The 27,341-nt window shown below is 50.1% G+C and overlaps 3 protein-coding genes across 7 annotated transcripts in view; 1 reads left to right on the forward strand and 2 right to left on the reverse strand.

Moving 5' to 3' along the window:
* Positions 1-784: 784 nt before the first annotated feature.
* Positions 785-10,020, reverse strand: LOC309399265 (hydroxysteroid 11-beta-dehydrogenase 1-like protein A). Its single transcript, XM_081966956.1, has 6 exons — positions 9,860-10,020; positions 7,667-7,797; positions 6,041-6,152; positions 4,282-4,467; positions 2,530-2,673; positions 785-2,444 (listed from the first exon to the last, which is right to left on the reverse strand). Exons 1-6 carry the CDS (start codon positions 9,939-9,941, stop codon positions 2,230-2,232), a joined length of 870 nt encoding a protein of 289 aa, XP_081823082.1. The 5' UTR covers positions 9,942-10,020; the 3' UTR covers positions 785-2,229.
* Positions 10,021-12,893: 2,873 nt separating this feature from the next.
* Positions 12,894-22,930, reverse strand: SIRT4 (sirtuin 4). 5 transcript variants are annotated; one of them, XM_081966271.1, is made up of 5 exons: positions 21,912-21,984; positions 20,096-20,604; positions 17,393-17,687; positions 13,631-13,818; positions 12,894-13,058 (listed from the first exon to the last, which is right to left on the reverse strand). In XM_081966271.1, the coding sequence occupies exons 2-4, from the start codon at positions 20,602-20,604 to the stop codon at positions 13,669-13,671; spliced, it is 954 nt and encodes a 317-aa protein (XP_081822397.1). In that variant the 5' UTR covers positions 21,912-21,984; the 3' UTR covers positions 12,894-13,058; positions 13,631-13,668. The 5 variants fall into 5 exon arrangements, with proteins under 5 accessions (XP_081822397.1, XP_081822396.1, XP_081822395.1 ...); XM_081966270.1 differs by lacking the exon at positions 12,894-13,058 and adding an exon at positions 13,067-13,262; XM_081966269.1 differs by lacking the exons at positions 12,894-13,058; positions 21,912-21,984 and adding an exon at positions 22,884-22,930 and having other exon boundaries at positions 13,067-13,818.
* A 1,555-nt stretch (positions 22,931-24,485) lies between these two features.
* Positions 24,486-27,341, forward strand: part of AIFM3 (AIF family member 3) — a 56,351-nt gene continuing 53,495 nt past the window's right edge. The window contains exon 1 of the mRNA XM_081966907.1: positions 24,486-24,651. The gene's annotated coding sequence lies outside the window, so the exon portion shown is untranslated. The remainder of the gene's footprint in view (positions 24,652-27,341) is intronic.

A 27,341-nucleotide genomic window follows, 5' to 3' on the forward strand; every position in this document is an offset into this window, starting at 1 on the left:
CCCTTCTCTCTCTCCCTCCCTCCCTTCTCCCTCTCTCCCTTCTCCCTCTCCCTCCCTCCCTTCTCCCTCTCTCCCTTCTCTCTCTCTCTCCCTCCCTCTTCTCTCCCTCCCTTCTCTCCCTCCCTCCCTTCTCCCTCTCTCCCTTCTCTCTCTCTCTCCCTCCCTCCCTTCTCCCTCTCTCCCTTCTCTCTCTCTCTCTCCCTCCCTCCCTTCTCCCCCTCTCCCTTCTCTCTCTCTCCCTCCATCCCTTCTCCCTTCTCTCTCTCTCCCTCCCTCCCTTCTCCCTCCCTCCCTCCCTCCTCTCTCTCTCCCTCCCTCCCTCCCTTCTCCCTCTCTCCCTTCTCTCTCTCCCTCCCTCCCTTCTCCCTCCCTCCCTCCCTCCTCTCTCCCTCCCTCCCTCCTCTCTCTCTCCCTCCCTTCTCCCTCCCTCCCTGCCTTCTCCCTCCCTCCCTCCCTCCTCTCTCTCTCCCTCCCTCCCTTCTCCCTCCCTCCTCTCTCTCTCCCTCCCTCCCTCCTCTCTCTCTCCCTCCCTCCCTTCTCCCTCCCTCCCTCCCTTCTCCCTCCCTCCCTCCCTTCTTTCTTAGCTCTCCCTCCCTCCCTCCCATTTGGGGAGTGGTGCTTCTGGGCTGTATTTATGCTGGAACCGATTGTTCATCTGCTTTCAGAGGGGGGGGGGAAATGGAAGGGCGACCAGGGCAGGTGGAAAAGGATGACCAGGTTACCTGGATGTCCCAGGAGGCTGTCACAGTGAGTTAAAAGGTTCGTGTGAAATGAGACTCTGCTGTGGGAGGGGTTTCTAGAAAGTGTTTTAATTGCAAACGTGGCCAAAAATGTTCCTGGAATTTTACAAAAACGTTACTTAAGTGGAGAAAGGTTTTGTTTCCGTGATGGCTAGAGCCACATGCTGTCGGCAGAGATAGCCCTCGGCCCTTGCTGAGCGAGTCCGTGCCTCAAATCAGCCACTCTGAGCTGCAAATCTAGCGATTTATGTGTACGGTGACAGCAGCGTAAGGCACCTCTATTGGCTTTGTCACTAAAAAATAAATAAATGTGCAGCTCAGGATAGCACATCCAGTCGGGGTAATTTTGATTTACTGAACATTACATGAACAGTTCAATATTCTGGGCTTGTCCAGCACCGTGTTCCCCTAATTGAGTACATGAAATGGGTTTGCACCCTCTGCATTCAACAGGGATCGGCTACACTGAGGTTTGATGTATTGTGTGAATCCGGCTTTTGCATTAAATGGGTGCGCTGCATCAATCTATTTCCCTTGGCCTTTGACTCAGGAAATACAGCATGTGGCTTTATATTAATGATACCTGTGATAGATTGGTCTCATTTTCTTTTCCCCCTGTTTTGTCAAGGTTACTAACAGGATGTTGCACCATTTCCACTGTGGTATGGCTTCCTTTACTCATTACATACTACATACTACACTTACCTCTGCAATGATCACAGTTTTTAGGTTCAGTAAGTATTTGGTTCCAGATTCCCAGCCGGGCTTGAAAAATTGGGCACCCGACAAAGCATCTGGATCAGCAGTCACCAACTGGTGGTCCATTGACCACTGGTGGTTTGTGAGAAAAATCTTTGCATTTTTTATATTGCACTAAATCAGGGATCCTCAAATTACGACCCCTGGGCTGGATACGGCCCGCCAAAACAATTATTCCCGCTTGCTGACGGGATGGGGTCCTTCAGGCACTTAGCTTGGCTGCCTGTTTAGTAGTTCCAGCTCTTCCCTCCCTCCCTCTCTTCCTGTGAGTCCAGGCGCTTCAGTGAGCGGTGCACGAAACTTCAGCCGGGCTCCTCCAAAGACAGAGTTTGCAGAGGGTTGATGTAGCTCCGGGCTTGGCTACAAGACAAACATTCATTCTTGGTCGTATTTGAGATTCCTAGCTGCAATGGACAGAAAATCTAGGGTTGACTCCGGGAGTTTCTCTCCGCTAACAAGCAGCCAAGCTAAGTGCCTGAAGGACCCCATCCCGTCACTAATTCATATTAGTGGTCCATGGGATTTAAAATTATGAATTTAGTGGTCCCTGAGGATCAAAAGGTTGGTGACCCCTGTTCTGGATAACAGGCCAGGACTTCAAATCCTGCTCCAGGGGGAAGGAGGAGGAAATGACGCCATTTTGACCATGGCATTGTATTCGCCACAAACGCTACGGGTGTAACTAGCGAGCAGTCCCGATCTTTGGGAGACACGGATGGCGATTTGAGCTTTAGAGGATGTTCTCCAGCCTGTAGCCATAGCCTATGACTTGGTCCATGAGGTCTGGCAGCAGCTCTCTGTAGATCAGGGTGGGCTTCAGCGCCCAGTAAGGATAGAAGACCTCACGGTAACGCAACACTCCGCCCCTCACAATCTGCCGGGCACAATCTTCTTTGGGGCTTGGCCTCTGGGTGATTTTGCCTCCCACCATCTTCACGGCCATTTCTGCAGAAAGGAGGGAAAAGATGAGCGGTCGGCCCGAGAGGAGGGTGCCGGATTTGGGCAAGGAGGGTTTCGACGTGTCACTCACCAGTGTCGATGTAGCCCAGCACAGCCACAGTGATGGGCAGGTCCAGGTTCCGAAGGCGCATCTCGGTACGCAGCGAGGTGAAGAATCCTTCCACGGCAAACTTGGCTGCTGCGTAGGGGACGCTGAAGGGGCCAGGGACACGTCCTGGGAGGGAGAGGTTGGTGTGGACGGAGGAATGGTTGGCTCCCACTGTTTGTTCCCTCTCTCCCTTCCCTCAATCTCTCCCCCCCCCCAATCATATGTTTAGTTTAGTTTACTTTGTTGTCATTTGCACCCTGTACAACGAAATTAAATATTCAGTGTACATTATAACTATAAAAATAAAACACAAACGCACATCCTTCACATGCTATACAATTGAACTAAAAACCCCTGATATTGCATTAGTATTGCACTATGCAATAGAGTTCAGTATAATTACTGCCATGGGATAGAAGCTGTTTTTCAGCCTATTTGTCCTTGCTTTTATTATCCTGTACCGTCGGCCACATGGTAATAGTTCAAAAAATAAAATAAAAAATAAAACAAAGGGTGCCCAGGAGGAGATGGATCTTTGAGAATGTTTTGAACTTTCTTAAGGCAGCGGGAGCTATAAAGCTCTTCCAAAGAGGGGAGGGGGCAACCCATGATCCTCTGGGCCATGACGTTGACCCTCCGGAGCGCTGTCCTATCTGCCCCTGTGCAATTGGCAAACCAGACACTGGCGCAGTGAGTTAAAATACTCTCTATGGTGCAGCGGTAGAAGGTCACAGCAGTTTTTCATTCAGTTGTTGTTTCCTGAGAAGTCTCAGGTAGCATAATCTCTGCTGAGCTCTTCTTCCACTGCTCTTCCACCTGTACTTTAATACAGGTAGTATTTGACTTATAATGCAGCCTGCCCAGTGCCCACTATGACTGTAAATATCAGGACAGTTGATTTTGCAATCTTTTTTCTTTTGTTTTCTGCAGCAGTCATTCAGCAAACCAACGCTTTAGTATGGGCATGGTTTTGGAGAAAACCAGAAGTGCCCGTTTTTGGCAAAACCCTTGCCAAATGCAGCCAGGTGACTGTGGAATGCTGCAAATGGCCACAGGTGTTCAAACTTTGGCCATGGCTCCACGGGTGGGGGGGAGAGGGACCGTTGGAAATTTGAATCCAAGTGGCAACGAGCTTCAAGGTAGGTCTATTGTAACAGTTGCTAAGTGACCAGTACCTGCCACTCTGACTTGACAGGGATGTGTGGGTAGGACATAGCTAATGGCTGGTGCAGGAGCTGATTGCATCTCTGCATTGCAAAGAAAGCCAACCCCAAAGGAGATATGCAGCCAGTTAAAGCCTGCTTATTGTAGCTGTCTTTCTGGAGAAGAAAGTCAGTTACGGCGCTTACAATGAGAAGGGCAGATAAAAATCAAGAGTGAAATAAGACCTATTCTGATTGGTTGCTTTGTTGATTGATTGATTAATTAAATGGGACGTCTTGATTGAGAAATGATGGTTGGATGGAGTGGATGAGATCGTCAGGAAGACAGGGAATAAGAGGCAGTGAATGAATGGGAGTATAGAAGGAATACAAGGAAGAACGGGATACAAGGAGAGAAGGGATGGGGAAATGGAGGGGCTGGTGCTGGGGTGACACCTGGAAGCAAATTCTCTGTCATCAAACAGAGAACTGGTAGGGTCACATGCAGGAGAGCCCCTCCGCCAGCACAAACAAATGCCCCACTGCGGCATCCACCCGTGTGCCAGCCCTGTGTGAGGATTGCGGTGCCTACCACTGATGGAGGAGACGACTACGATGTTCCCCTTAGATTCCAGCAGGAGATCCATGGCAGAGATGGTCATCTGGGCATAGCTGAAGAAGTTCACCGTCATCGACTTGATCACAGGCTCAATTTCTTGTTTGAGGGGACCAAAGGAGGTTCCTCCAACGTGGTTCAGGACTAGTTGGTCGAGGCCTCCTGTGGGAGAGAAGGACAGAGAGCATTCAGGGCACAAGAGGCAAACCGGCCCTTTTCTGGTGTTGGCCTGCTGCCGTCCGCGGAGGGCGTCTTCCAGCATGGGCACGCAGAAGTCTGCCAAGGGGCTGGATCCTGACATGGAGGGAGCCCAGCGCAGGTGACGGTTGGCCAGCCAGGCCAGCACAGGGCAAGGCATTGAGAGATCTTGGGCCTCTGCAAGGCCAGGAGCAAAAATGGTTGATCCTCCAGGACAGGAATGAGCACCCCTCCCCCCCCCACCGCTGGCCATCCTTGCTTTTCCTGCTCACTTTATTGTGTCATTAAATTCAGCCCTCTGGAATGCAAGGAGGGCCTGATGGCCCAGTGGTCAGAATGCAGCATTGCAGGTACTCTGCCCGTTGCCTGGGGTTCGATCCTGACCGGCTCAATATATTGATTTAGCCTCCCATCCAGATTGTTGGGAGCAGATAATGAATGCTGAAGCACTGAACGCCCTAAAGGACTATGGGGCGGAGTATAAGTAAGTCCCGTTGCTATTCAGAAGGGGGTTGGATTAGAAGACCCCCAAGATTCCTTCCCACTTGTGGGTTATTCTGTTATTCACATTGCCCAATATCGGTGGCCAGCTCTGGATTCTAAGGGCCACGTGTGATGCAGAGCTCATGAAGGCCTTCTCACAAACACCCAAGAGACCAAACATGTCCTTATGTACAGCCCCAAAGTCCAGAAAAACTGTCTCCACAGGTGCACCATGAAGATTTGAATTGCTCGCTGGCTTTCGAAGAAGTTGCCTCCCCCACCCCAATTCTTCTTTGACGTTTAATGACCCCATAATCCCTTGCAGGATAGGGTCGGGGCAACTGGAGTGTTTATTGGCCAGATGCCTTTCCCGTTGCCAATGTGAAGTTTTATTCAGCAGATAAAATTCTCATTGTGCCCAGAGAGAGAAATACCTACCTCTACCTAGGATCGAACTCACAGACCTCCTGACTGTCAGGAGAGAGCTCCACTGTTCTGCCCCCTCCCCATTTGCTGCATGGATTCTCCCATTTCTGGAGGAGACATGGAAACATGACCTCTCTGGGTGCTCTTCTCCATGCAGGAAAGGAGGGAACAGCAAAGTCCTTGGGGGGAGACAACCTCTATAGAGAGGGATGAATGATGCTAGGTAGGGCGGGTGGCGGCGGCTGGGATAGGTAAGGGAAGCTGAATGCAGCCTTACCTGCATTCACACAGAGCATCCAATTCAGTATGCACTTACTTTCCCTACCGGTTCGCAAATGTGAGCATGCCCCTCGCTTCGCTTGCACGCATGTGTTTGGCCTTCCGTGCATGCGCTTTGATCGCACACGTGGCTTGCACCCATGCGCGCGGCTTGAAAACATGCCTAAGTAGGACAGCATAGAGCCAGGGCAAGCAAGAGGACCCACCCACGATTTCCACTATTGTTTTATCTGAACCGGCTGACTACCCCCTCTGATCCAATTCCTCGATCTGTCTCTCTGCCCCCCACCCCACCCAAGGAGTCACAAGGGTTGGTCCTCCTGGGTGAAATGGAGAAGGTCGTATTTACCCAACTTTTTCTTAGTTTCTTCCACCACCATCTGGGCATCGGTCAGGTTGCCCATGTCTGCAACCACATAGTGGGCAGAACTGGCGCCCAGGTCCTGGCACTTCTTCACCACCTGAAGAGGAAGGGAAAAAGAGGGGAAAGGGTTGGAAAAGACTCGCAAGAACCGGTGTTTGGTTGAAAAAGTCATAGTGGTGGTGGCCATGACCCTGCGCTGGAATCTCTGCCAATCTTAATATTGGGATGGAACGGGAATCGTTTTATTGGGGTTTTATGGAGAATGAATTAGAAAACAAGTGTCAGAAGTTTGCAAGGCCTATTGCATCCATGATACAATACGCTGAGATTATTGCATGCACAAAGATGAAGGAATAATGAAATGAGACAGGAAATATGACTTGTAGTATTGATGAGAAAACTTGTGGAAAAAATGAAACTGACTAGTTTGATCAAAGAAAGGCTTTTTTGAAAAACTGGAAACCTTACATCAGGGGTATCCAAACTTGGGAACTTTAAGACTTGTGGACTTCAACTCCCAGAATTCCCCAGCCAGCTATGCTATGCTGGGGAAGCTATGCTGGCTGGGGAATTCTGGGAGTTGAAGTCCACAAGTCTTAAAGTTCTCAAGTTTGGACACCCCTGCCTTACATGGACATTTGTTGAAAGACAAAGACAAAAATCGATGATTTATGGATTGGGGATTTAAAAAGTAAGTTAAACAGAAAGGTGAAAAAATTTAGATAATAATAATAAATATAATAAATATTTATTTCTTAGCCGCACCCTTAGATGGCAACTACTTGATAGAAAGGAGGGCAAGAATCATGATTCTATGTTTTCTTTTTAATTTAATTTTTTTTATTTTTTCCTCGCATACATTTTAAAAAATCTTTTAATTTTGCATGCTTTTATTGCGTTGAAAAATGCTATCAAAACATAAAATAGAAATAAAAGAATCTCTAGCAATCTTTAACAACAAAAGTCAAGATGCGTGGTAACAGTCTTTTTTTTAAAATCACCTTGGGGGGGGGGTCAAGAGCAGCTGATGGCAGCAGGATTAACTTTCATGCTTATTATAAGCCCCCACCCCATATGTGTGGCAAGCAGGAAGGGAGCTGCCCCAGCTCTAAAAAACAGGAGCTGGATTAGCACCCAGCACCCGTTTGAGACTGAAGCTGGCAAGGTCATGGCTATCCCAAAGGTGCTTTTTCAAGCGGCAACTGCAGTTTGTTTGTTTGTTTTTTCCTGGAAGACGTTTCGCTTCTCATCCAAGAAGCTTCTTCAGTTCTGACTGGATGGTGGGAATGGAATCCTCTCAGAGCTGAAGAAGCTTCTTGGAGGAGAAGCGAAACGTCTTCCAAGAAAAAAAAAACCCCAGAAACTCCAGTTGCCGCTTGAAAAAGCACCTTTGGGATACCGAGAGAATCTCTCGCCAGTTCCAAGCGTGGACAGGGGCCCTTTTTCTTTTTTCGCGTGGGAAAGCGGTCCAGTTCTTTGCTGAAGAGCGAGCGGGGCAGCGGCGCAGGGGCCGAGGGGAAGAGGAGGCTGCCAAGTTGCCAACCGTGCGGGGCTGGCGCTGTTCAGGCGATGTGGGTGTGTGTGTGTGTGTCCCTTCCTCCCTCCGCTTACCTTCCGCAGTTGCTCCTCCCTCCGGGCGGTCAGCACCAGGTGGGCGCCCATCCGTGCATACTCGTAGGCCATTTGCTCCCCGATGCCCGCACTGGAACCCGTCACCAACACGCGCATCCCACGCACCATCTCTGCGGGCAGAAGAGGAGACGGCCCCTGGATGTCGCTGCCAGGAAAACGAGGCTGGCCGGAGGTCTTTAGCTAAGGGAGGAGATCCACGGCCCCACGCGTGGGCCTCCCCTCCCTGCCTTGAGCAGCGGGGGTGGACTAGATGACCTCCGAGGTCGCTTCCAGCCCTCTTGTATTGTTCTGCGTTCCCTTCTGTGAATTTTCTCTGTTTTCCTTCAAGCTTCAGACTCTTATTGGAAGCAGTTTACATTTCCTCTTTTTATTCAAGTTTGTGTGTCGCCTAAAGGGACGCTTCTAATGGGTGCAGTTCTGAAAGCCCCTCCTTGGGCAGGAAAGTGAATAAAGGAGCAAATAAAGGTTCGGGGAGGGAGGGGTGACAGCATTATCCTCCCACCTTCCGTTGGACCCTCACTCGATTCCCCACCCAGAGCCCCATCGGGCCGCCTCTTCTGCCTCTCGGGGCAAATTCCAACGAAAGGCTTCGCTTCCAAGAGCCCCCCTCCCTTCCCTCCCCCCCCGTTCATCGGGGACATAGGTCATTCGGGACATGCCAGCGGTCTGCTGCCCCCCCCCACTTTGTCAACCCACTTCGAAGCGAGGCAGCCAAAGCCCAGCAGAGCATTCACCTCCGATGCTCCGCGGCTTGGCCAGAGAAGTAGGGAGGGGGGAGGCATTTTGGCATGGAGAAAAGTCACACACACCCCCGCCCCGAAGGAGAACAAACAGCCCTCCATTCAGCGGAGGGAGGGGGGATCCTCAGTTGCCAATAGGAGCAGGGCAGCCCCCCCCCCTTAACCTAATCACTTGTGGAACCAGCTGATGGCAGAGAAATTCCTTCTCGGTGGGTGGGATTTAATGGGGCTTTTCAGGTTTCGGTGGAGAAAGCAGATTGTCCGGTTCTCCCCACTTGATTCTTTCCTTCTTGGGCTAATTGCATCTTTTCTCAGCCCCAAATTCTACTCCCCCCCCCTCCCCACAAGCTCTCTCCCCAGATTCTGCGCTGCCTGAATCTCCCAACCCAGCCAAGTTTAAAGATCTATAGACTTCGGCCCCCAGGATTCCCCAGCACCAATTTCTGCAATTCGTTCCTGCAAAGGGGCGGGGGGGGGGGGGAGAATTTATCAACTTCAGAGGCTTTGACTTCAACTCCCAGAATTCCTCCTGGCCAGTGCATTGCCCAACTTCAACCTGGTTCTTTCTACACTCTCCTAGCTGCCACCTAAGTAGAATATGTCTGGCCACCAGCTACACTTACTATCAGGGATGCTCAGCCTCCCACCAGGTGGGTGAGAATTGCAGGTAAGGGATTGCAGAACTGCCAAGGTGCCCTGCAGCCACCTCAAACTCCATCAGTGCTGCTGCTTGGGGGTAGGTGGTGGATGGGGGCTCACTCGGGTGCCCTGGGGCTGGGCAGAGGTCTGCTCAACCTCAAGCCCCCAAAGCAGTCTCTTCTCTGAGGTGACCCGTCAAGGTATCTGGGATGGGTGTGGGATGAAAGCTGGCTGCCCAGCCCTGGGCAATAGATTCCATCTGTTGAAGGACACCACCATTTGCTAATGGATTCCTCCTGCTTTCACAACTGGTCTGTGTGAACAGAGAATCCAGTATGTGGCTCCATTTGCCACGAGAGCTCGGATGTAGCTGAAACGCAAAGCTGATACTTCCAGGATTTCTGACAGCCTTCCTGATCTCCATCCTGCCCTTTTCTACTTCCTGAAACCCACATCCCCTTCCCAATCTGGAGATTATCCGACATGCTGTTTCCCCTCGGGGGAAGATTTTCTGAACGACAAGGGCTCACGAAAGGGTGCAGAGAAAATCACAGAGAGAAAGAAAGTGATGTTTGCACGTCCTCATTTTCTTTAGTGTGGAGGTCAGCTTGCCTCTTTCACACCTTGCATGCAGGAGTTTCACCCACATTTCCCCCCCCCCTTCAGGGAAGCCCATTCTTTTCCCCGTTAAATGGAAAAAAAGAGTAATTAAAAAAGGGGGGAAAAGGCAGCAGCACAGCAATGGCCTGGCCTCCCCATGGGGGGTGGGCGGTTGGGAATCTACCCTCCTTACCTGCAGAGAAATTTTCCTGCGGGTAGTAATAGTAAGCGCCGAAGCCGATGAGCAGAGGGACGAGGATTTTGAGGAGCGCCATGGCCAGCGTCTGAGCTCTCTCATGAAGCTTCACGCACTTTTTCTTTGCAAGCGCATCGCCAGGTCCGGAAAGGCAGTTTTTCCAGCTCTGATGAAAGACAGGCGCCCAATCAGGGCAAGGCCCAAGGGGGTGGGGGAGCAATGCGTCATCTGCTGACTCGGGTTCTCTCCAGGACGGAGGGATTGACAGCCATCCAAGATAAATATCGCAGCGGTTTCAAAAGTTGCCTGGGAGGCTTTGGCCCGAGGGGGGTTTGGGCCACGGGTTTTGCATGACTGTGTGTGTAGAAAGCATCCCCAGCAATCCCGATGCCAGCCTTTCACAGGGTCCCCTGCCTGGTTCTTCTTCGGAGGGAGGGGGAGGTTTCTGGGCCTGGGTCTGTGGGCCAAATTGATTGGTTTGATTGGATAGAACTCCCAGAGCAGGGATATCCAAACTTGAGAACTTTAAGACTTGTGGACTTCAACTCCCAGAATTCCCCAGCCAGCCATAGCTGGCTGGGGAATTCTGGGAGTTGAAGTCCACAAGTCTTAAAAGTTCCCAAGTTTGGAACCTGTCCCAGAGGCTTTTCTAGAGTAATAAATGCTAAATTTCAATTTTGGACTTAACGGCCACAATGGAAACACAAGATGTCATGTTGCTAAGCGAGACAGTTGTTAAAGTGAGTTTTGCCTCATTTGGCGACCTCTCTTGCCATGTTATTAAGTGAATCCCTGCAGTTGTTAAGCTAGTAAACACTGAATCTGGCTTTTCCCTGGACTTTTGATTGTCAGAAAGTCACACGTGACCCCCCAGGGACACAGCAACCGTCATAAATGTGAATCAGCTGCCAAGTGTCTGAATTTTGACCATGTGACCCTGGGGATGGTGCCACAGTCATAAGTGAAAAACAGAGGTAAGTCACTTTTTTCACTGTCGTTACAACTTTGAAGTGTCACTAAATTAAGTATTGTACGTAATACTTGATCATACAGCATAAAAGGAAGCTTAGATGAGGAGGGAGAAGGAAAATGTGAGAATTGAGACTCCCTCACTCAATGCTTCATGCTGGGATGGAGTTCATATGATCGGGAGGATCAAGTGAGACCTGAAAGTGGGAAAGCCGGTCTTGTGGCAATCAGTTCCGCTGGCAAAAGGTTCAGGTTTTCCTGCTGCCTTGTGTGGAAGGCTTAAGTTTAAACAGACTTTGTTCCTTTCGTTTATTCTTGGATTCCTCTCCCACACCCTTCATCTGTGGTGAGGTAGAACCTCTGGTTTTATCTTTTATTAGCTGCAGTGGTGCAGTGGTTAGAGTGCAGTTACTGCAGGCTACCTCTGCTGACTGCCGGATGCCTGCAATTCGGCAGTTCGAATCCCACCAGGCTCAAGGTTGACTCAGCCTTTCCATCCTGCCGAGGTGGGTCAAATGAGGACCCAGATTGTTGGGGGCAATGGGCTGACCCTGTAAACCGCTTAGAGAGGGCTGGAAGTGACATAGGTCTAAAGGCTATTGCTATTGTTCCTTTTCCTTCCTTCCTTCACTCCTTCCTTCCATGGAGCACAGTGGTTAGAAGGTAGTATTGCAGGCAAATTCTGCCCACTGCCAGGAGTTCGATTCTGACCTTCTCATGGTTGACTCAGCCTTCCATCCTTCAAAGGATCAAGATTGTTGGGGGCAATAGGCTGACTCTGTAAACAGAATGGTCTGTAAAGCAGTGTATAAGTGCTACTGCTATTTCCTGCCTTCCTTCCCTCCCTCTCTCCCTCCATCTATCCATCCATCGTGCACAGTGGTTAGAATGCAGGTATTGCAAGCTACAGCCAGGAGTTCAATCCTGACCGGCTCAAGGTCGACTCAGCCTTCCATCCTTCCGAGGTAAGTAAAATGAGGACCCAGATTGTTGGGGGCAAGAGGCTGACTCTGTCAACCGCTTAGAAAGGGCGGTGAAGCAGTATATAAGTCTAAGTGCTATTGCTCTTCTTCTTTTTCCTTCCTTCCTTCCTTCCTTCCTTCCTTCCTTCCTTCCTTCCTTCCTTCCTTCCTTCCTTCCTTCCTTCCTTCCATGTTGCACAGTGGTTAGAATGCAGAATTGCAGGTGACTGCCCACTGCCAAGAGTTCAATTCTGACCGGCTCAAGGTTGAGTCAGCCTTCCATCCTTCCGAGGTCAGTAAAATGAGGACCCAGATTGTTGGGGGTTAAGAGGCTGACTCTGCAAACAATTTAGAGAGGGCTGTAAAGCATTGAAGTCTAAGGGCTATTGCTATCACTATCTTACACTCCTAGGAAGCCGGCCTAGAGTGGGGCCAAACTGAACCCAAGATCCAAGTCCAAACTCACCACCACCTCCCTGGAGAGGTGAATCTGAGCAGGCCAGGTGCTCCGATCAGTCCCTAGATCTGGGCTCCTCTCCTGGTTAGCGCTGCGCCCAAGGAAGGCCAATGCCACCCCTTATAACCAGCGTTGAGGCATCACACCCCTTTCGGTCCCTGGCAAGCCGGGGAGGCTGTTGGATGCAGAGCAGAAGCCACTGTGGGAAGAACAAGCCACGGACACGAAACTTTCCCCAGCTGCACAAAAGCCGAAAGGAAAAATAGAGATCAGGCCATGTGCAAATAGGAAGCACGGAAACGTGGAATGCTGTTTGACAGTAATCTGACAATCACGGATTGTAAAGTCTTTTGCAACGAAAGACCTGCTCACCCAGCAAGGCCCATCAGCCACTCCCTCCTTTCTCTTTTGGCCACCTTCTGCCTCTTCCTCCAAGCCTTCTCAAGCTGCATTGGTGCCTTAGGATTGCAAAAAGCAAGAAAAACTGAAGTCTGCTCTCCTCCTGGCTGCTCTAATTGTGTACAAACCCTCTTAGTGTGCAACCGTTCCAGTTTTTCTCTGTGTGTGCCCTGCTTGTGTATGTCCAAGGACCGGGGTGGGGTGGGGAGAGAAATTAGACCAAAGGTCCTGCCATAATCCAGCAGGGATTTATTCACCTTGTGCTACTTACACATTTGAATTACTTAAAAAGAGGAACGTCTCTCTGAGTCTCTGCTTGCTTTTAAAACAGACAAACCTACGAACTGCAATAAGGCAGCTTAGCATGGCGTGTTCACAGGTAGCCGAGCCCTGTGAGTTTTCTATGTTTCTGAGGAAGGAAGAGAAGATTTATCTGAAACAGGTGCTTTTATTTGCCCCCCCCCCAAAAAAAAAACACCAACAACAACAGTGGAGCTGATGCGCAGGAGAGGCACAGTTCAATATCATGGACATCTGAGGGCTGCAGAAGGCCCTTTGAGGGGTTGGTTTGAGGGGGCTAACGGGCCCACTTGAGTATATAATATCTTCAGTCCTAAAAAGGCAAAATGCCATTGAATCCTGGAGCTGAGAGCCTACACGGCTTGCTGGCTTAGTAGCCAAAGTGAGACAAGAAAAGATCTAGATCAGTCCTGCTTGGATTACTACAACCTTGATTTCACAGGCTGCTGGTCGGTTGGGAGCAAAGCTGGCTGGGGAATTCTGGGAGTTGAAGACCTCCAGTCTTAAAGTTGTTGAGGTAGGAGACCCCTGCTCTAAGGTCCCTTCCAGTCCTATCATTCTATGTTCTACAAAGTTATTTCTAGGCTGTGGATTACTCAGTCCTTCTGGCTATCTTTATAGCATTTAACTTAGCCCCCTGGACCTCAAACCAGCCCACTCCAACAGCTTCCCCGCCCTTACCCTTGAATCTTTACTTCTCTGGATGCCCACCAGGTCACTCAAAGGAGGATAGAAGGCAGCAAGGCCCCACAGTGGAAATTCAGCTTTAGAGAAGCCAAGGAATCGGCCCGCGTGGGGCCAATGTTAACAATGGCAATCGGCAGCTTCCTGTCCCGGGCCGCCAGGGCAAACTTGTAAGCTGAGAAGACCTGCCAGAAACAAAACAAACATTCATCAGATGAAGTGAAGCATATGGCTGACATGCTCTCCCTACCTAAGTGGGTGCCCTCTGGATGTGCTCACACACACGACACCAAGGCTCTCGGCCTGCACAACCTTGGGCCATTAGCGTCTAAGGATTAGGCGGTGTTTTCTCAACCTCGACAACTTTGCGTGGACTTCAAAAATACAATAATAGAATAGCAGCGTTGGAAGGGACCTTGGAGGCCTTCTAGTCCAACCCCCTGCCTAGGCAGGAAACCCTATACCGTTCCAGACAAATGGCTATCCAACATCTTCTTAAAGACTTCCAGTGTTGGGGCATTCACAACTTCTGGAGGCAACTTCTGTTCCACTGATTAATTGTTCTAACTGTAGGGAAATTTCTCCTCGGTTCTAAGTTGCTTCTCTCCTTGATTAGTTTCCACCCATTGCTTCTTGTCCTGCCCTCAGGTGCCTTGGAGAATAGCTTGACTCCCTCTTCTTTGTGACAACTCCTGAGATATTGGAACACTGCTATCATGTCTCCCCTGGTCCTTCTTTCTATTAAACTAGACATACCTAGTTCCTGCAACCGTTCTTCATATGTTTTAGTCTCCAGTCCCCTAATCCTCTTTGTTGCTCTTCTCTGCACTCTTTCTAGAGTCTCCACATCTTTTTTACATCGTGGCGACCAAAACTGGATGCCGTATTCCAAGTGTGGCCTTACCAAGGCCTTGTAAAGTGGTATTAACCCTTCACGTGATCTTGATTCTATCCCTCTGTTGATGCAGCCTAGGACTGTGTTGGCTTTTCTGGCAGCTGCTGCACACGGCTGGCTCCTATTTCAATGGTTGTCTACTAGGACTCCAAGATCCCTCTCACAGTTACTACGATTGAGCGAGGTACCACATATATTCTGTACCTGTGCAGACCTTGAAAAAAGTCTTCTGCAATCACGACCTAAGCCTAAGGCTGAAAAATCAGGCTCGTCAGATGCTCCATCTTTTCTATCCGGCTCTACGGAGTGGAGAGATGGTCTTGGACAGAAAGCCACTTGAAAAAACTAGAACCGGGATGGCGAACCTATGGCATGCGTGCCACAAGTGCCACGTGGAGTCATATTTGTCAGCACAGCAGCCCTCAGCTTCGGCGCATGCTGATTTTCGGCCTTCCGGAGGGTTGGGGGAGGCTGTTTTCGCCCTCCCCAGGCTTCAGGGAAGCCTCCGGAGCCTGAAGAGGGTGAAAGTTCTCCCCTCCCACATGTGGGGGAGGGGGGAATTGTGCACGTATGCACAAGGGGTCACACGCACATGTGCAGGTGGGTGGACACACAATTTTGGCACACCTTTAGAAAAAGGTTAGCCATCACTGGACTAGAAGCATTGTGAAAGAAATGTGGATTGACAGGCGGCTGTTAACGTATAAGGTGGGTTGACAAAATCAGAAATGAGGAGGGAATAAGCCGCCTGGGAAAGCCAAAGGAAATAATTAAAACCATTAAAAAGCGAACGTTAGAATATTTTGGGCATGGGATGCGACAAGAGGAAAAATACAGCATCCTTCCCTTAATCCTCCAGGGGAAGATTGAAGGCAAAGGAGGTCCAGGCAGAAGAAGAACTTCATGGCTTCAAAATCTAAGGGACCAGTTTGGACAAAACTCCGCGGCACTTTTTCATGCGGCTGTTGATCAAGATTGGATCGCCAAACTGATCACCAACATCCGAAGACGGACATGGCACAAGAAGGACTTCAACTCCCAGAATCCTCCAGCCAGGCATGCTGGCAGAGAGATTCTGGGAGTTGAGGTCCAAACACCTTAAAAGTTGCTGAGGTTGAGAAAACACTGAACATCGTTAAACAGGAGGACTTGGGGTGCGTGCGAGGGTGTGCAACTTGGAGACCTGGAAGATGGTGTCCCAAGTAAAGAAAATAGCTTACTTCTTCATTTGTAGAGCAATCTGCAGATGTTTTTATTGAGTAACGATAAAAGTTACTCAAGTAGGACCATGGAATTCCATCAAGGATTAGCCTGGACCCAGTTTCCTCGTAGCTTGTCACGCCCAGTGAGGAACTCTGACAGAAAAAAGGGACTGGGTCTCCCTCTCCCTTCTCCCCACGAGGTCTAATCTTGCCCAGGAGCCACTAAGAGCCAGCAAGGTCCGGGGTGGGTGGGGTTTAAGGATGTTATAGCAGGAAGGATGGGATTACAGAGACAGAAACTGTCACTAATGCACCAGGGTTAGGACAATTTGGGAAACATGTTAAGACATGTTATAATGCTCGGAACCGGGACTGTATTCCTGCGATGTTGCCTTAGCACCCTCAAAGCATCAGATTTCCAAGACAAAGCTCTAGATCAGGGGTCCCAAACTTGGCAACTTTAAGACTTATGGACTTCAACTCCCAGAATTCTACGCTGGCTGGAGAATTCTGGGAGTTGAAGTCCACAAGTCTTAAAGTTGCCAAGTTTGAAGACCTCTGCTCTAAATCAACGTCTCCATCAGCTAACCAGGGTGATACAGTCCAGATTTTGGGGAGCCCTCAGCAGCTTCCAAGGCCTTAGTGCAGAAAAACCAATTACTACCAACCTGCCTTCCATGGAGCACCTGAAGACTGCACGAGTCAAAAAGAGGGCTATGAAAATATCTACAGACCCCTCGCATCCTGGACATAAATTGTTTCAACTCCTACCCTCAAAATGACGCCATAGGGCACCGTACCCCAAGACAACCAGACACACCGACAGTTTTTTCCCCAAATGCCATCCCTCTGCTAAACAACTAATTCCCACAACACTGTCAAACTAAGACTGTATTACTATTATTTATGACTATAACCTTGTTGCTTGTATCTTTTATGATTTATATTGCTTTATTTAGTTTCCTAGTATGATTTGATTGCTTATTTAGTATCCTATGACTATCACTAAGTGTTGTATCTTATGATACTTGATAAATGTATTTTTAATGTACCTTGAGAGGTTATGCACCGAAGATGAATTCCTTGTGTGTCCAATTACACTTGGCTAATAAAGAATTCTATTCTAATTCTAATTCTATTCTATTCTCATTTCATTCTCTATAGTTATAGTTTATTTAATTTATAGACCGCCCCCTCTCCCCGTAGGGACTCGGGGCGGTGTACAGACCATTCATAATCAAAACAACAAAAAATAACATAAGACATAGAACAAAAACAACTCACACACACTGTCTGTATATAAAATCCCAAAACCAATTTAAATATTAAGAACAATTTTAAAACCCGTTAAAACCCCAATATAAAATTTAAAAAGCCATCCAGGAAGGTTTGTTCTATTCTATTCTGATTTCATTCTCTGTTCTATCCTATCCTATCCTATCCCATTCCATATTCTATTCTATTCTATTCTATTCTATTCTATTCTATTCTATTCTATTCTATGCTATTTCTATTTCTATTATTTCTATTCCTACTCTACTCTACTCTCCGACAGATCATTCATACCCAGAAGGTATGGATGATCCTCGGAGAAGGCTGAGGCAGCCTGCAGGCTTGAGACCCCCCTTGCTGGGTACCTCAGAGGCAGATTCATACACATACCTGCAAGGAAGAACCGGCCACGAGGATCGCATCGGACTCCTCGAGGCGCTGGTACACAAAGTCCACTTTCTCCTTCCTCACGTTGTCCCCAAAGAAAACCACATCTGGCTTGAGGACCCCGCCACATTTGCTGCATGATGGGACATGGAAATGGCAGACCTGCTCTTCTGGCAAAAAGACATCTCCATCAGGGGCCACGCCATGAGACTCAGCAGTCCACGTGGGGTTTAAGGCCTCAAAATGTTCCTGGAGATGCTCGCGGGAGACCTGGGCCCCACAGCTGAGGCACACGACCCTGTGGAGAAAGAGGCTTTCAGGACCCACTGGAGAGATGGATTTCTAAGCTCGGGGAGAAGGAAGGGACCATCCCACGATTCCTAGTAGTTAAATCCCATCCCACCTCCATTAGAGAATAAGAAAATAAAATAAGAAAATAGAAAAGTAGTTGAGGTCAATGCTTCAGGTTTTAGATTAGATTAACAGAGTTGGAAGGGACCTTGGAGGTCATCAAGTCCAACCCCCCAGCCAAACAGGAGACCCTACCCCATTTCTGACAGATGACAGTCCAGTCTCTTCTTGAAAGCTTCCAGGGATGAAGCTCCCACAACTTCTGAAGACAACTTCTGTTCCATGGGTTGGATGTTCTCATTGTCAGAAAATTTCTCCTTCTTTCTAGTTCAGTTTCCATTCATTATTCCTTGTCTGGCCTTCTGGTGCTTTGGAGAATAGCTTGACCCCCTCCTCTCTGTGACAGCCCCTCAAATATTGAAACACTGCTCTCATGTCTCCCCTGGTCCTTTTCTTCAGTAGACTAGCCATGTCCGGTTCCTGCAACCATTCATCCTATGTTTGAGCCTCCAGTCCCCTCATCATCCTGGTTGCTCTTCTCTGCACTCTTTCTAGAGACAGCCATCATCCCTGGCTGGCAACCATGGAAGCCCCTCTCTGCTGTGTCTGGAGGAGAGAAGATCTAAGCTCTCTAGCCCCCCCAGCCCAGTTGCAGATTTATCCCTTGCCTACTGCTGGCCCCACAGCCTCTCCCACAAACCCTGAAGCCCGTTTTCCTCCTGGCCTTTGCCGCTTCTTGACTTTGGTGTCTTTTCCGTTATGAGAGTCACAGCCAAAATCCACTCTGTTGAACTCAGGGGAGGACAGTCCAGAGCAAAGGGACATATACAAATCATAAATGAACGGCTTCTACTCCTACGGCCTCGGCACATACAGATTAACAGAGTTGGAAAGGACCTGGTAGGTCATCTAGTCCAACCCCCTGCCCAAGCAAGTGGTGACGATGGCTGCCAAACGGTTATGCCGTTTTCCCACATTACAAGCAGCGCAAAGCATTCTTCTCTGCTTCCTCTTTTTCTAATATTGATAATATTATTCCCAATAGAGTTAAAAGCTCTGCCACCTATGAGCAGAATTAAATTCTCCTTTTGTTTGATTAGTTTTGTATTGCATCACCAAAAAAAAAAAAAGCTCCCTTTTTCTCTTTGGCAAAGGAACCTGTGGGGTGAGCAGAATCCGCCTGCTCAGGCTGGCAAGACGACGCTTGTTCCTCGCAGACCTGCACACTCCACGGATATTATAATAAATTGCTAGTGGTTGCAGCTACATATGGGAGAAGGATCATGTCCTCCATGACCCAGGAAGGCAGCAGGGAGCTCCAACCTCCAGCAGAAAGAATTGGCAGGGGGCTCACACCTGCTTCTTCTGGCCTATGGCAGGCAGGAATGCTGAAGAGATGATCCTGGGCACTCACAACCCACCAAAGGTCCACCACGCTCATCCTAAATGTTGCCACATTTCTTAAGAATTCTTATCACATATATAAAATGCAAAGAAGAAAATAGGAAATTAAGGGAGGGAAAGGGAAGGGGGGGGGGAAAGGGGTGTGAAATTCAAGGGGAAGAGAAAAAGAAAAGAAAAGGGGGCACTGATTTCCAACACAGTACAAGATAAACACACTTTTGGCTTTTACACATTAATATATAACTAGCCATTCCTATAACACCAAATCTTTCTAATCAACAAAACCACGATCAAAGTTTCATTTTTTTCTTCCTAAGTACAAATTCCAGGAGTGATATCCAAATAAAGAACATATTTTCCTCTTTAAATAACCAAATTAACCATTCCTGCTTTATTTTCCCTGCTATGGAAAAAGTATGTATTTCCATTTGCACCTAGTAATCTTTCTGAGTTGCCAACATTTTTATTTACAAACTTTATTGTATTCTTTCAAATTCTTTGGCCTTACTGAAAGAAAGAGGAAAAAAAGGGGGTGGAAGCCCCTTCTTTTCTTTCTCATCCTCCTCTTTCCTTCAAAGTACTAAACTTTTTAAAAACTCACAAAAAGTGAGTTAAAAAAAATCAAAACTTTCCAATACACCTCATTCTTTGACTTCTTAACAGATAGGCTTTAAGCTTCAATATTGCATGTAGCTCCCTCCCTCCAAACTACCCTTATAGTCATATTTTTTTATAAAACAAAAAATAAATAAAATGCAAATGCCGCCCCATTTCAAGTGGGGCCATTCAGAGGCTGCTGTGACTTTCAGCCCAAGTGAAGCCATGCCCCCACCCCACCCCAACTTCCACCTGCACTTAAACCCAGAGCCCCAGGGGGCCAGGCCAGTGCTGGGGCATGAAATGCAGGCAGCAGATGTGCTGGGCACTTGCAACCCCCTTCCCCCTCCCCACCTGTGTGTGCAGCCATGCAGCTCAGTCATACGCCGACTCCCAGCCTTGGCATGGAGGGCATCCACATTTTGGGTCACCAGCCAGTGCAGCTTCCCCTGCTTTTCCCAGCTGCTCAGAGCCTGATGTGCCATGTTGGGCTGGTGGGAGGAAAACTGGGGCCACCCCACAAAGTTCCTGGCCCAATACTTCTGCCGGGCTGCGGCGTTGCGGAGAAACTCGACATGCTGAACAGGCCGCCGGTCAGACCGGGCGTAGAGGCCCACGCCTTCGGAACGGTAATCCGGGATGCCAGATTCGGTGGAGATTCCTGCTCCAGTCAAGACAAAGAGCCTCTGGCTGCGTAGAACGAACGCCTGGAGTTTCTCTATTGCTGCAGCATCCGGAGGGGGGCTGGCTGGAATGAATGCCAGGGAGGGGGCAGCCTGGGCCACGGAGGCATGGGAGGCCCAACGGTGGAGTCCTGGAACCAGCCATTCTCCCCAGCTTTTCAGGACAGGAAGAAACTTCATCTACAGGAAGAAGAGGGAAAAACCAGGTTTCAAGGAGACACTAACTAAAGAGAGACCCTGGAATTAAGGAGAAACCTCTTAACAGTGAGGACAATTAACCAGTGGAACAGTTTGCCACCAGAAATCATGGGTGCTCCATCACTGGAGGTGTTTAAGAAGAGTTTGGACCCAGTGATGGCTAACATCTTTGTTGCCATGTGCCAAAAGCGCATGAGTGCAGGTGCACCCATAATGAAATGTGTGCAGGACCTGTGCGTACCCCACCCCCTCCACATGCGCTCCGCCCCCATGCTCTCCCTGCACATGTGCGTGCGACCCCCATGCATGTCTGCACATCTCCTGCATGTGACCTGCGCATGAGTGGCAAGAGACCCAAACACCAATTAGCCGGCGGGAAGCAAGCACATAGGTGTGGTGGAGCTGAGCTGGGGCGACGACTTGCGTGCCCGCAGAGAGGGCTCTGGGTGCCACCTGTGGCATGCGCGCTACAGGTTCGCCATCACGGGTCTAGACCATGTCCCCAAACGTTGCCACTTTAAGACTTGTGGACTTCAACTCCCAGCATTCTCCAGCCAGCATAGTTTACTCTCTTGTAATCCCTTCCTCTGCAATCTCTCCACTTAGATCAGAGGTCATCAAACGTTGCCTGGAGAATGCTGGGAGTTGAAGTCCACAAGTCTTAAAGTGGCCGAGTTTGATGACCTCTGATCTAAGTGGAGAGATTGCAGAGGAAGGGATTACAAGAGAGTAAACTATGCTGGCTGGAGAATGCTGGGAGTTGAAGTCCACAAGTCTTAAAGTGGCCGAGTTTGAAGACTTCTGGTCTACACAAGTCACTTATCTGAGATTGTATAGGCTCTCCTGCTTGAGCAGGGGGCTGGACTAGAAGACCTCCACGGTCCCTTCTGGCTCTATTCTATTCTGAAATAAGTCCAGAACTCCCTGTAATCCTGGCCTGGCTGCTGGCTCATCCCTGGCAGGACTCAGAAAGGAGCCAGCTGGGGGGGAAGGTCGCGCTGGCCAGGACAAGAGGCTTCCTCAGCCATTCCCGGGTTTCTGCTGCGATTTTGCAAAGCGAGCCCACCGCCGCTTGGGGAAAGCCGTGCAATGCGCCCCAACCCTTCTGCCCCACTATGACACCCGCTACCCCCGGGGCGCGTGCACGGGCTGCGCGCGACGCCCTCGGGAGCGGGGGTGGGTGGCAGGCGCGCGCATACTCCGGCAGGCGCTGCGCGACCCCGCTGGCGGGTTTGGCCCGTTCAGACGACCCACCTCCAACCCCAAAACCCCAATCCGGGCACGCTCACCTCTCACCTCTCCTCCCTTGCCGGGCGCGCGAGCGGCGGCCGCGAGAAGGAGGGCAGCCCTCCGGGATGGGGGTGGGGGAAAGCTCGGCCCGGAAAAACTACAGCTCCCACAATCCACCGCGGGAGAGCAGCAATCCCCCCTCCCTTATACACACGCGCGCGCACACACACACACACCCGGCGTGCCAGCCTGGGCGCTGCGGGCGCTTTGTGAGCTCAGGACGGGCCGGGCGAGGAAGGAGGCTGCCCCGCTCGGTCAGCTGAGCCAGGCGGCGGGGCTCAAGGGCCAGATCGGTTCCGGGAGCGTAGCGAAGGGGGCACCCCGAGGTCATCCGTTCAAGCCCTGCCCGCCCGAGCGGGACATTTAGGAAAAGCAGTTGCGGTGAAGCCGCGGGACTGTCTGCCAGCCGGTGCGGGGCGGCGATCTCCCAGTTGGAAGGAATCCCTTTCAGCTCGGCTCCGGGGCAATCCTGGGGTCCTCCCGAGGCCAGGCTCCCCCCCTTCCCTCCCCTGGTCTCTGGGAGGTTGGGCAGCATCTACAGGGCCAATGGGAGGGGGGCGTTTGCTCCCGAGGAGGCTCCGAGCAGGAACAGGCTTGGAAGGGACCTTGGAGGTCATCTAGCCCAACCCCCTGCTCACGCAGGAGACCTGTATTAGGGATTCGAACCGCTGAATTGCCGACTTTTCTGAGCTCGGTGTTTTAGCCACTGAGCCATCTAAAAGGGCCAGTTTTCCGCCTCCCCGCCCCACCTCTTTTCAGGGTTTTTGTCACATTTCTGAGAATTCTGACCATAGTTTATTCTCCTGCTGGATCTTCCTGGGGGGGGAGGGGGGAGGCAGTGAGGATGGCATCTCCCAGGGCTTCAAGATCTGTTGCAACCCAGGAGGGTGGGCAATAGGCAAGCTAGCTCCCCCCCCCCCTTCCCAGTTGCCGGTACTTCCATTGCCTGAGCTCTGGAAACCAGCATTGACCGCCTGGTGCGTTGTCCTACAATTCCCATTATCCTGAGCCAGTATTGGGCCTGTTGGTCTAGGAAATGGAGCTGCCTTAATACTAGATCAGTCAAGCTTAGCTTGAATCAGAATGGGAAGGGATCGTGGAGGTCATTTAGCCCAACCCACTGCCCAGTGCAGGAATCCAAATTCAAAGTGCCACTGACAGATGGCTCTCAGCAAGGTACCCCAGAAAGAATTTGGGGAAGGGGGGCCATCCTTTCCCTGGGTCAGTGGGCTTTGTGAGTAAATTGGGTGACTTTTCCTGACTCTGAACTAAGTTTTTTCTTCTGTTGTTTGAAGGCACGTTCCCATTTTCTGGGATCAGAAAACAGGTCTAGTTAAAAAGATTTATTTGTTTATTTATTTAGTGCGGAGGGCCCTCATACCGCCCCCCCCCCAGAGGCAGCCCGCTCTAGATGGGGCTTCTCCCCACCCCCCACCCCCTGGATTTTTTTCTGAGCCTTTCAAAGTGACTCACAACGGAGCCTGAATAATACAGAAGGTAGGAGGACTATTGTAAATCGTTGCTTGTTAAATAAACCACAATGATTCAGAGAGGAATAAACCTGGTCCTGGTAGGATAAACTCCTATGTGCAAATGGCAGCAAAATTTGTATCCAGGTTTTAGCAATGCTAATCTGTGTGGTCTCCAAGAACTTGAGGGGGCGAATTTAATCCTCCCTGGCATTATGCCCCCCACCCCAAGCAAAGCGAACTGCGATCCAGGACCTCCCCCTCCCTCCCTCCCCCAGGAATCCAAACTCGCCTACAATATTCACATTTGTATTCTAGGAAAGTTGAGCAATTGTGATCCTTGCCTGCCTGTCTGCCTTGAGGGTGCCCTATCCAGGTGGCAATAACCAGGGATTCAGGAGCTGCCCGGAGACAACCTGGGAAGCTCCAGTGCGAGGAATGAAGGTTTGCTGTACACACAAACACACACACACACACCGAAAAGTTGAAAAGCCCTGAAAGTTAGGAATGGGGCGGTTGGGGGGGGGGAGCAGAGAGGAGGGGGCGATCCGGCTAAGCGCAGCTCTTCGTTCCTCCTTGCGAGTCTCCCGCGGCCGCCTCTGCCTGGCAACGAGCTCAGCTCTCGCCTTGCCTTTCTCCCGGCCCCTGAAAGCCCCCCGGGCTTAGATTCCCATTTTGGGGGTGCATTGAATGCGGAGCGGGCAGATCCTGCAGTCAGTCACCTGCGCTGGGCGAGGGAGGGGGGGGGGGAGAAGCACAGCAGCCCCCAGCCGCCTTCGGACTCGGGACTCCAAGCGGCGGCAGCAGGTCAAGAAGCCCAAAGGCGGAATTTATTGCCAGTGGGCCGGGCGGGGGGGCTGCTTTTGCGCCACGCAGAATTCGGGGTGGGAGAAGGGCCCCCACGGGCTCCACGCGGGGCTTGGCTTGTACGTGCAAAGCGGCCGGGCATAGCGCAGAAACCAACCCAGGGGCGCCCCCCCCAAGCAGGAGGCAGGGGGCCAGTGCGGACCCCCGATCCGGTCCCAGCGGCCGTCCGTTGCGGAGGAGCGCGGGGCGGGGGCGGGGGCGGCGCCAGGCAGGTGCGCTGGGAAGTGGCCGGCCGGCAAGGCAGAAGCCGCGGAGTCGCCGAGCCCGAAGTTTGGGGGCTGCTGGGCAGCCCGGAGCGGGGAGGGGCGGGGGCACCGGAAGGAGGCCCTGAGCCGCTGCCCAAGAAGCCTTCCCGGACCCCGCCGGGCAGCCGCTCCGGAGCTGCGGCTCTTCCTCTGGCCCGGTAAGAAACGGGAAGGAGGGTGGGGTGGGGTGGGGGTCGCCTGGTCCTCGGCGTTTCCTCCAGCTCGCCCGGTGCAATTGCAGCCCTGCGGGGCAGAGCCGCTGCTGGCATCTGCGGAGGGATCCGGAGAAGCTGGGCCAGCGCTGCAGATGCTCCCCGGGGCTGCAGTGGCCCCCCCCCATCCTGCCAGCCGCTCTGCCCAAGAGTTGCGGTCCCCGCGAAGCCCCCTCTACTCTTCTGCCTACCCCCCACCCCGCTCCCCTCGGCTCTTTCGGTGCGGCTTGGCTGGGGGGGGGAATGACTGAACAGCGCTCCCCTTCGAGGAAGTGACTGCGGGGGGGGGGGGCAAATGGTTTTTCAAATGTCCCCCCTTCTCCTGGCCCGTCCTGATTATTGCGAGCGCGTCCTGCGGGCAGCCCTAGAACCGGGCGCTCCTGTTAAGGGCCACCCGGTGCCCACCTGGGCATCTCAGTCCCACGCGCGTGCCTGGCAGCCTGGAAGCCCCTTCTTGTGCCAGCGCAGGAGAAAGGCGGAATTTCTGGCTCATTAAAAACGGGGCAATCCTTTCCTCGCCTCGCCCCGTTGGAGAAATGAGGCAACCCTTGGAGAGAGAAAAAATTGGGGGGGAAGCAGTTCGGGCCGCCGCCTGCCACCACCAGCAGCAGGCACTTAGGAAAGCCTCTTCTGGTCCTATCAAAAGTTATCAAAATAGAAATATATTGTATGTGCAGCCTGTTTACAGATCCTGGGAATTCTGTCGGGTGATCCCTGGGCTTTCCAGGAGGAAAATAGTTTTAAACGTTGAGCTGTGGTTTTCTTCTGGGGTCCTCTAAAAGAGCAATGGGGGTTTCCATTCCTTTCCAGCTATTGTACCCATGGACAATCAGGTGTGCATAATTTTCAGGTCCAAGGGAGGGAGGGGGCAGGTGCAGCGCTCCCCATCTCCCAAGATTGCCATTTTGGAAGTTTTTTTTTTTAAAAAAACCCCTGAGGTCTGGTAGCATCTTTCCAGATTTAAAAGTTTCTCTAATTAAATCCATTTTAAATGCTTCCTATTTTTGCCTACTAAAACAATCTTTGGAAGGAGAAAATGGCAAACAGCAGTGATGCTATTAACTGTGCTTATTTTAATTGAAGCAAGATGAGATGTCGATGAAATAAAAGTAAATGAAACCAAAGTCACCATCGCAATCCTGCAAATAAACCCTTCACTATTTTTTTCCATCCTGCATCCCACTCCAGACGTTTTTGCGTGATGTTGAATGAAACTTGGAGGTACTTAGAGCAGGGGTCACCAACCTTTTGGACCTCAGGGAACCACTAAATTCATAATTTTAAATCCCAGGGACCACTAACATGATTTTTTTAAAAAAAAGATAAATAGTATTTAGTGCAAAATAAAAATTGCAAATAATTTTTCTGTGGACCACCAACATTTTCTCATGGACCACCAACTGCTGGTGACCACTGACTCAGAGGTTGCCCTACAGTTTTGTACTGGAGAAAGGGGATATTCCTTTTCTTCTTTTTCTCTTTTTCTCTTTTTAATGTCTTAACTGAAAAGCCCATCTCCTCCCGTCCCTCCCCCTCCACCCCAGGTTGAGGCTGAAAATCCCAGGGGTCCAAAGAGGGGCTCTGTGACCCTCAGCCCCTCCCCCTTCCTTGACCCATACCCCTTGCTAGCAGGTGAGACGGGAGGGGAGGAAGAGGACTGTGGGAAAGCAGGTTTGCACCTGCAGAAGAAATGGAAAGGGAGCGGAAGATCAGGATACTGGAAAAGTTGCTTGACAAGGGAATTCTTCCAACTGCAATGGATACTTTCTTATGGCATACCTTCTTTCCAGAACCATTCATATAACTCACTGGATTAGATAAAAATCATGGTTCTGTGCATATATATATATATATATAAAGAGCCCACAGCTTGAAGATGGCAGGTGTGATCCTGCCGAAACGTTGCAAAGACAATCTCAATCTTAGTCTTCCTTTATTTATTTATCAGTACAAATACAAATATATATATTTGGTAAAAGTTTTTTCTTTTTTCTTTTTAAAACAAACATTTCATCATTCATTAATCAGTGTGTTGTCTGAGTACAAACTTTTTTGTGTCATAATAGTTAAAGCTTAACCACCAAATTCTTTATTTATATCTATTCTTATTTTAACATTACAACTTAACGTATCTCCTGTTATAATACTTAACTTCCTAAATTATTTAATTTTATACTTCTTATCCATATACACCCCCCCTATATTATAATAATCAGATTCTTCCTTTAATTGCTAGTGTTAATCATCTCATTTCTGCACAATCTAATATTTTCTTTAATCACATTTTCATCTTTAGAGATTTCTTCGACTTTCCAATTTTGGGCAAATAAAAGTGCGTTTTCCCCCCACTGCATTTGTGAGGATCTCAGTATACGGGGTGAAACTGGCAATCTTTTTCCAAGCATTGTAGAGCTTATTGATTGAAGCAAGCTTGCCCCTCCCTGGCTATTTCAGGTTTCGTATGTTGTGCAAAGGTGTCATCAGGGCATAGTGAATAAAAAGCCTTCTTTCCCATTCAATTTCTAAACAACCTCGCTTAAATGCAGCCAAGGCTGAATGTATTTTTTCATCTCTTCTACGGCAGTGGGAAATAGGGCCGCTCAAACAAGCCTCGTGCATATTTTGAAGCGGTTTCT

The sequence above is a fragment of the Natrix helvetica genome, assembly GCF_964273705.1.
Source record: "Natrix helvetica genome assembly, chromosome: 14".
Classification (NCBI taxonomy): Eukaryota; Metazoa; Chordata; class Lepidosauria; order Squamata; family Natricidae; genus Natrix; species Natrix helvetica.

Coding starts and splice junctions, on each gene's coding strand:
- LOC309399265 (XM_081966956.1), bottom strand. CDS start 9,941: ATGGCGCTCCTCAAAATCCTCGTCCCTCTGCTCATCGGCTTCGGCGCT. Junction 7,798..9,859: donor GCAGGAAAATTTCTCTGCAG/GTAAGGAGGGTA, acceptor TTCTGCCCGCAG/AGATGGTGCGTGGGATGCGC. Junction 4,468..6,040: donor AGAAACTAAGAAAAAGTTGG/GTAAATACGACC, acceptor TCTCTCCCACAG/GAGGCCTCGACCAACTAGTC.
- SIRT4 (XM_081966271.1), bottom strand. CDS start 20,604: ATGAAGTTTCTTCCTGTCCTGAAAAGCTGGGGAGAATGGCTGGTTCCA. Junction 17,688..20,095: donor CTGCATGGCTGCACACACAG/GTGGGGAGGGGG, acceptor CTTTCTCCACAG/GGTCGTGTGCCTCAGCTGTG. Junction 13,819..17,392: donor TGGCCGGTTCTTCCTTGCAG/GTATGTGTATGA, acceptor TGTTTCTGGCAG/GTCTTCTCAGCTTACAAGTT.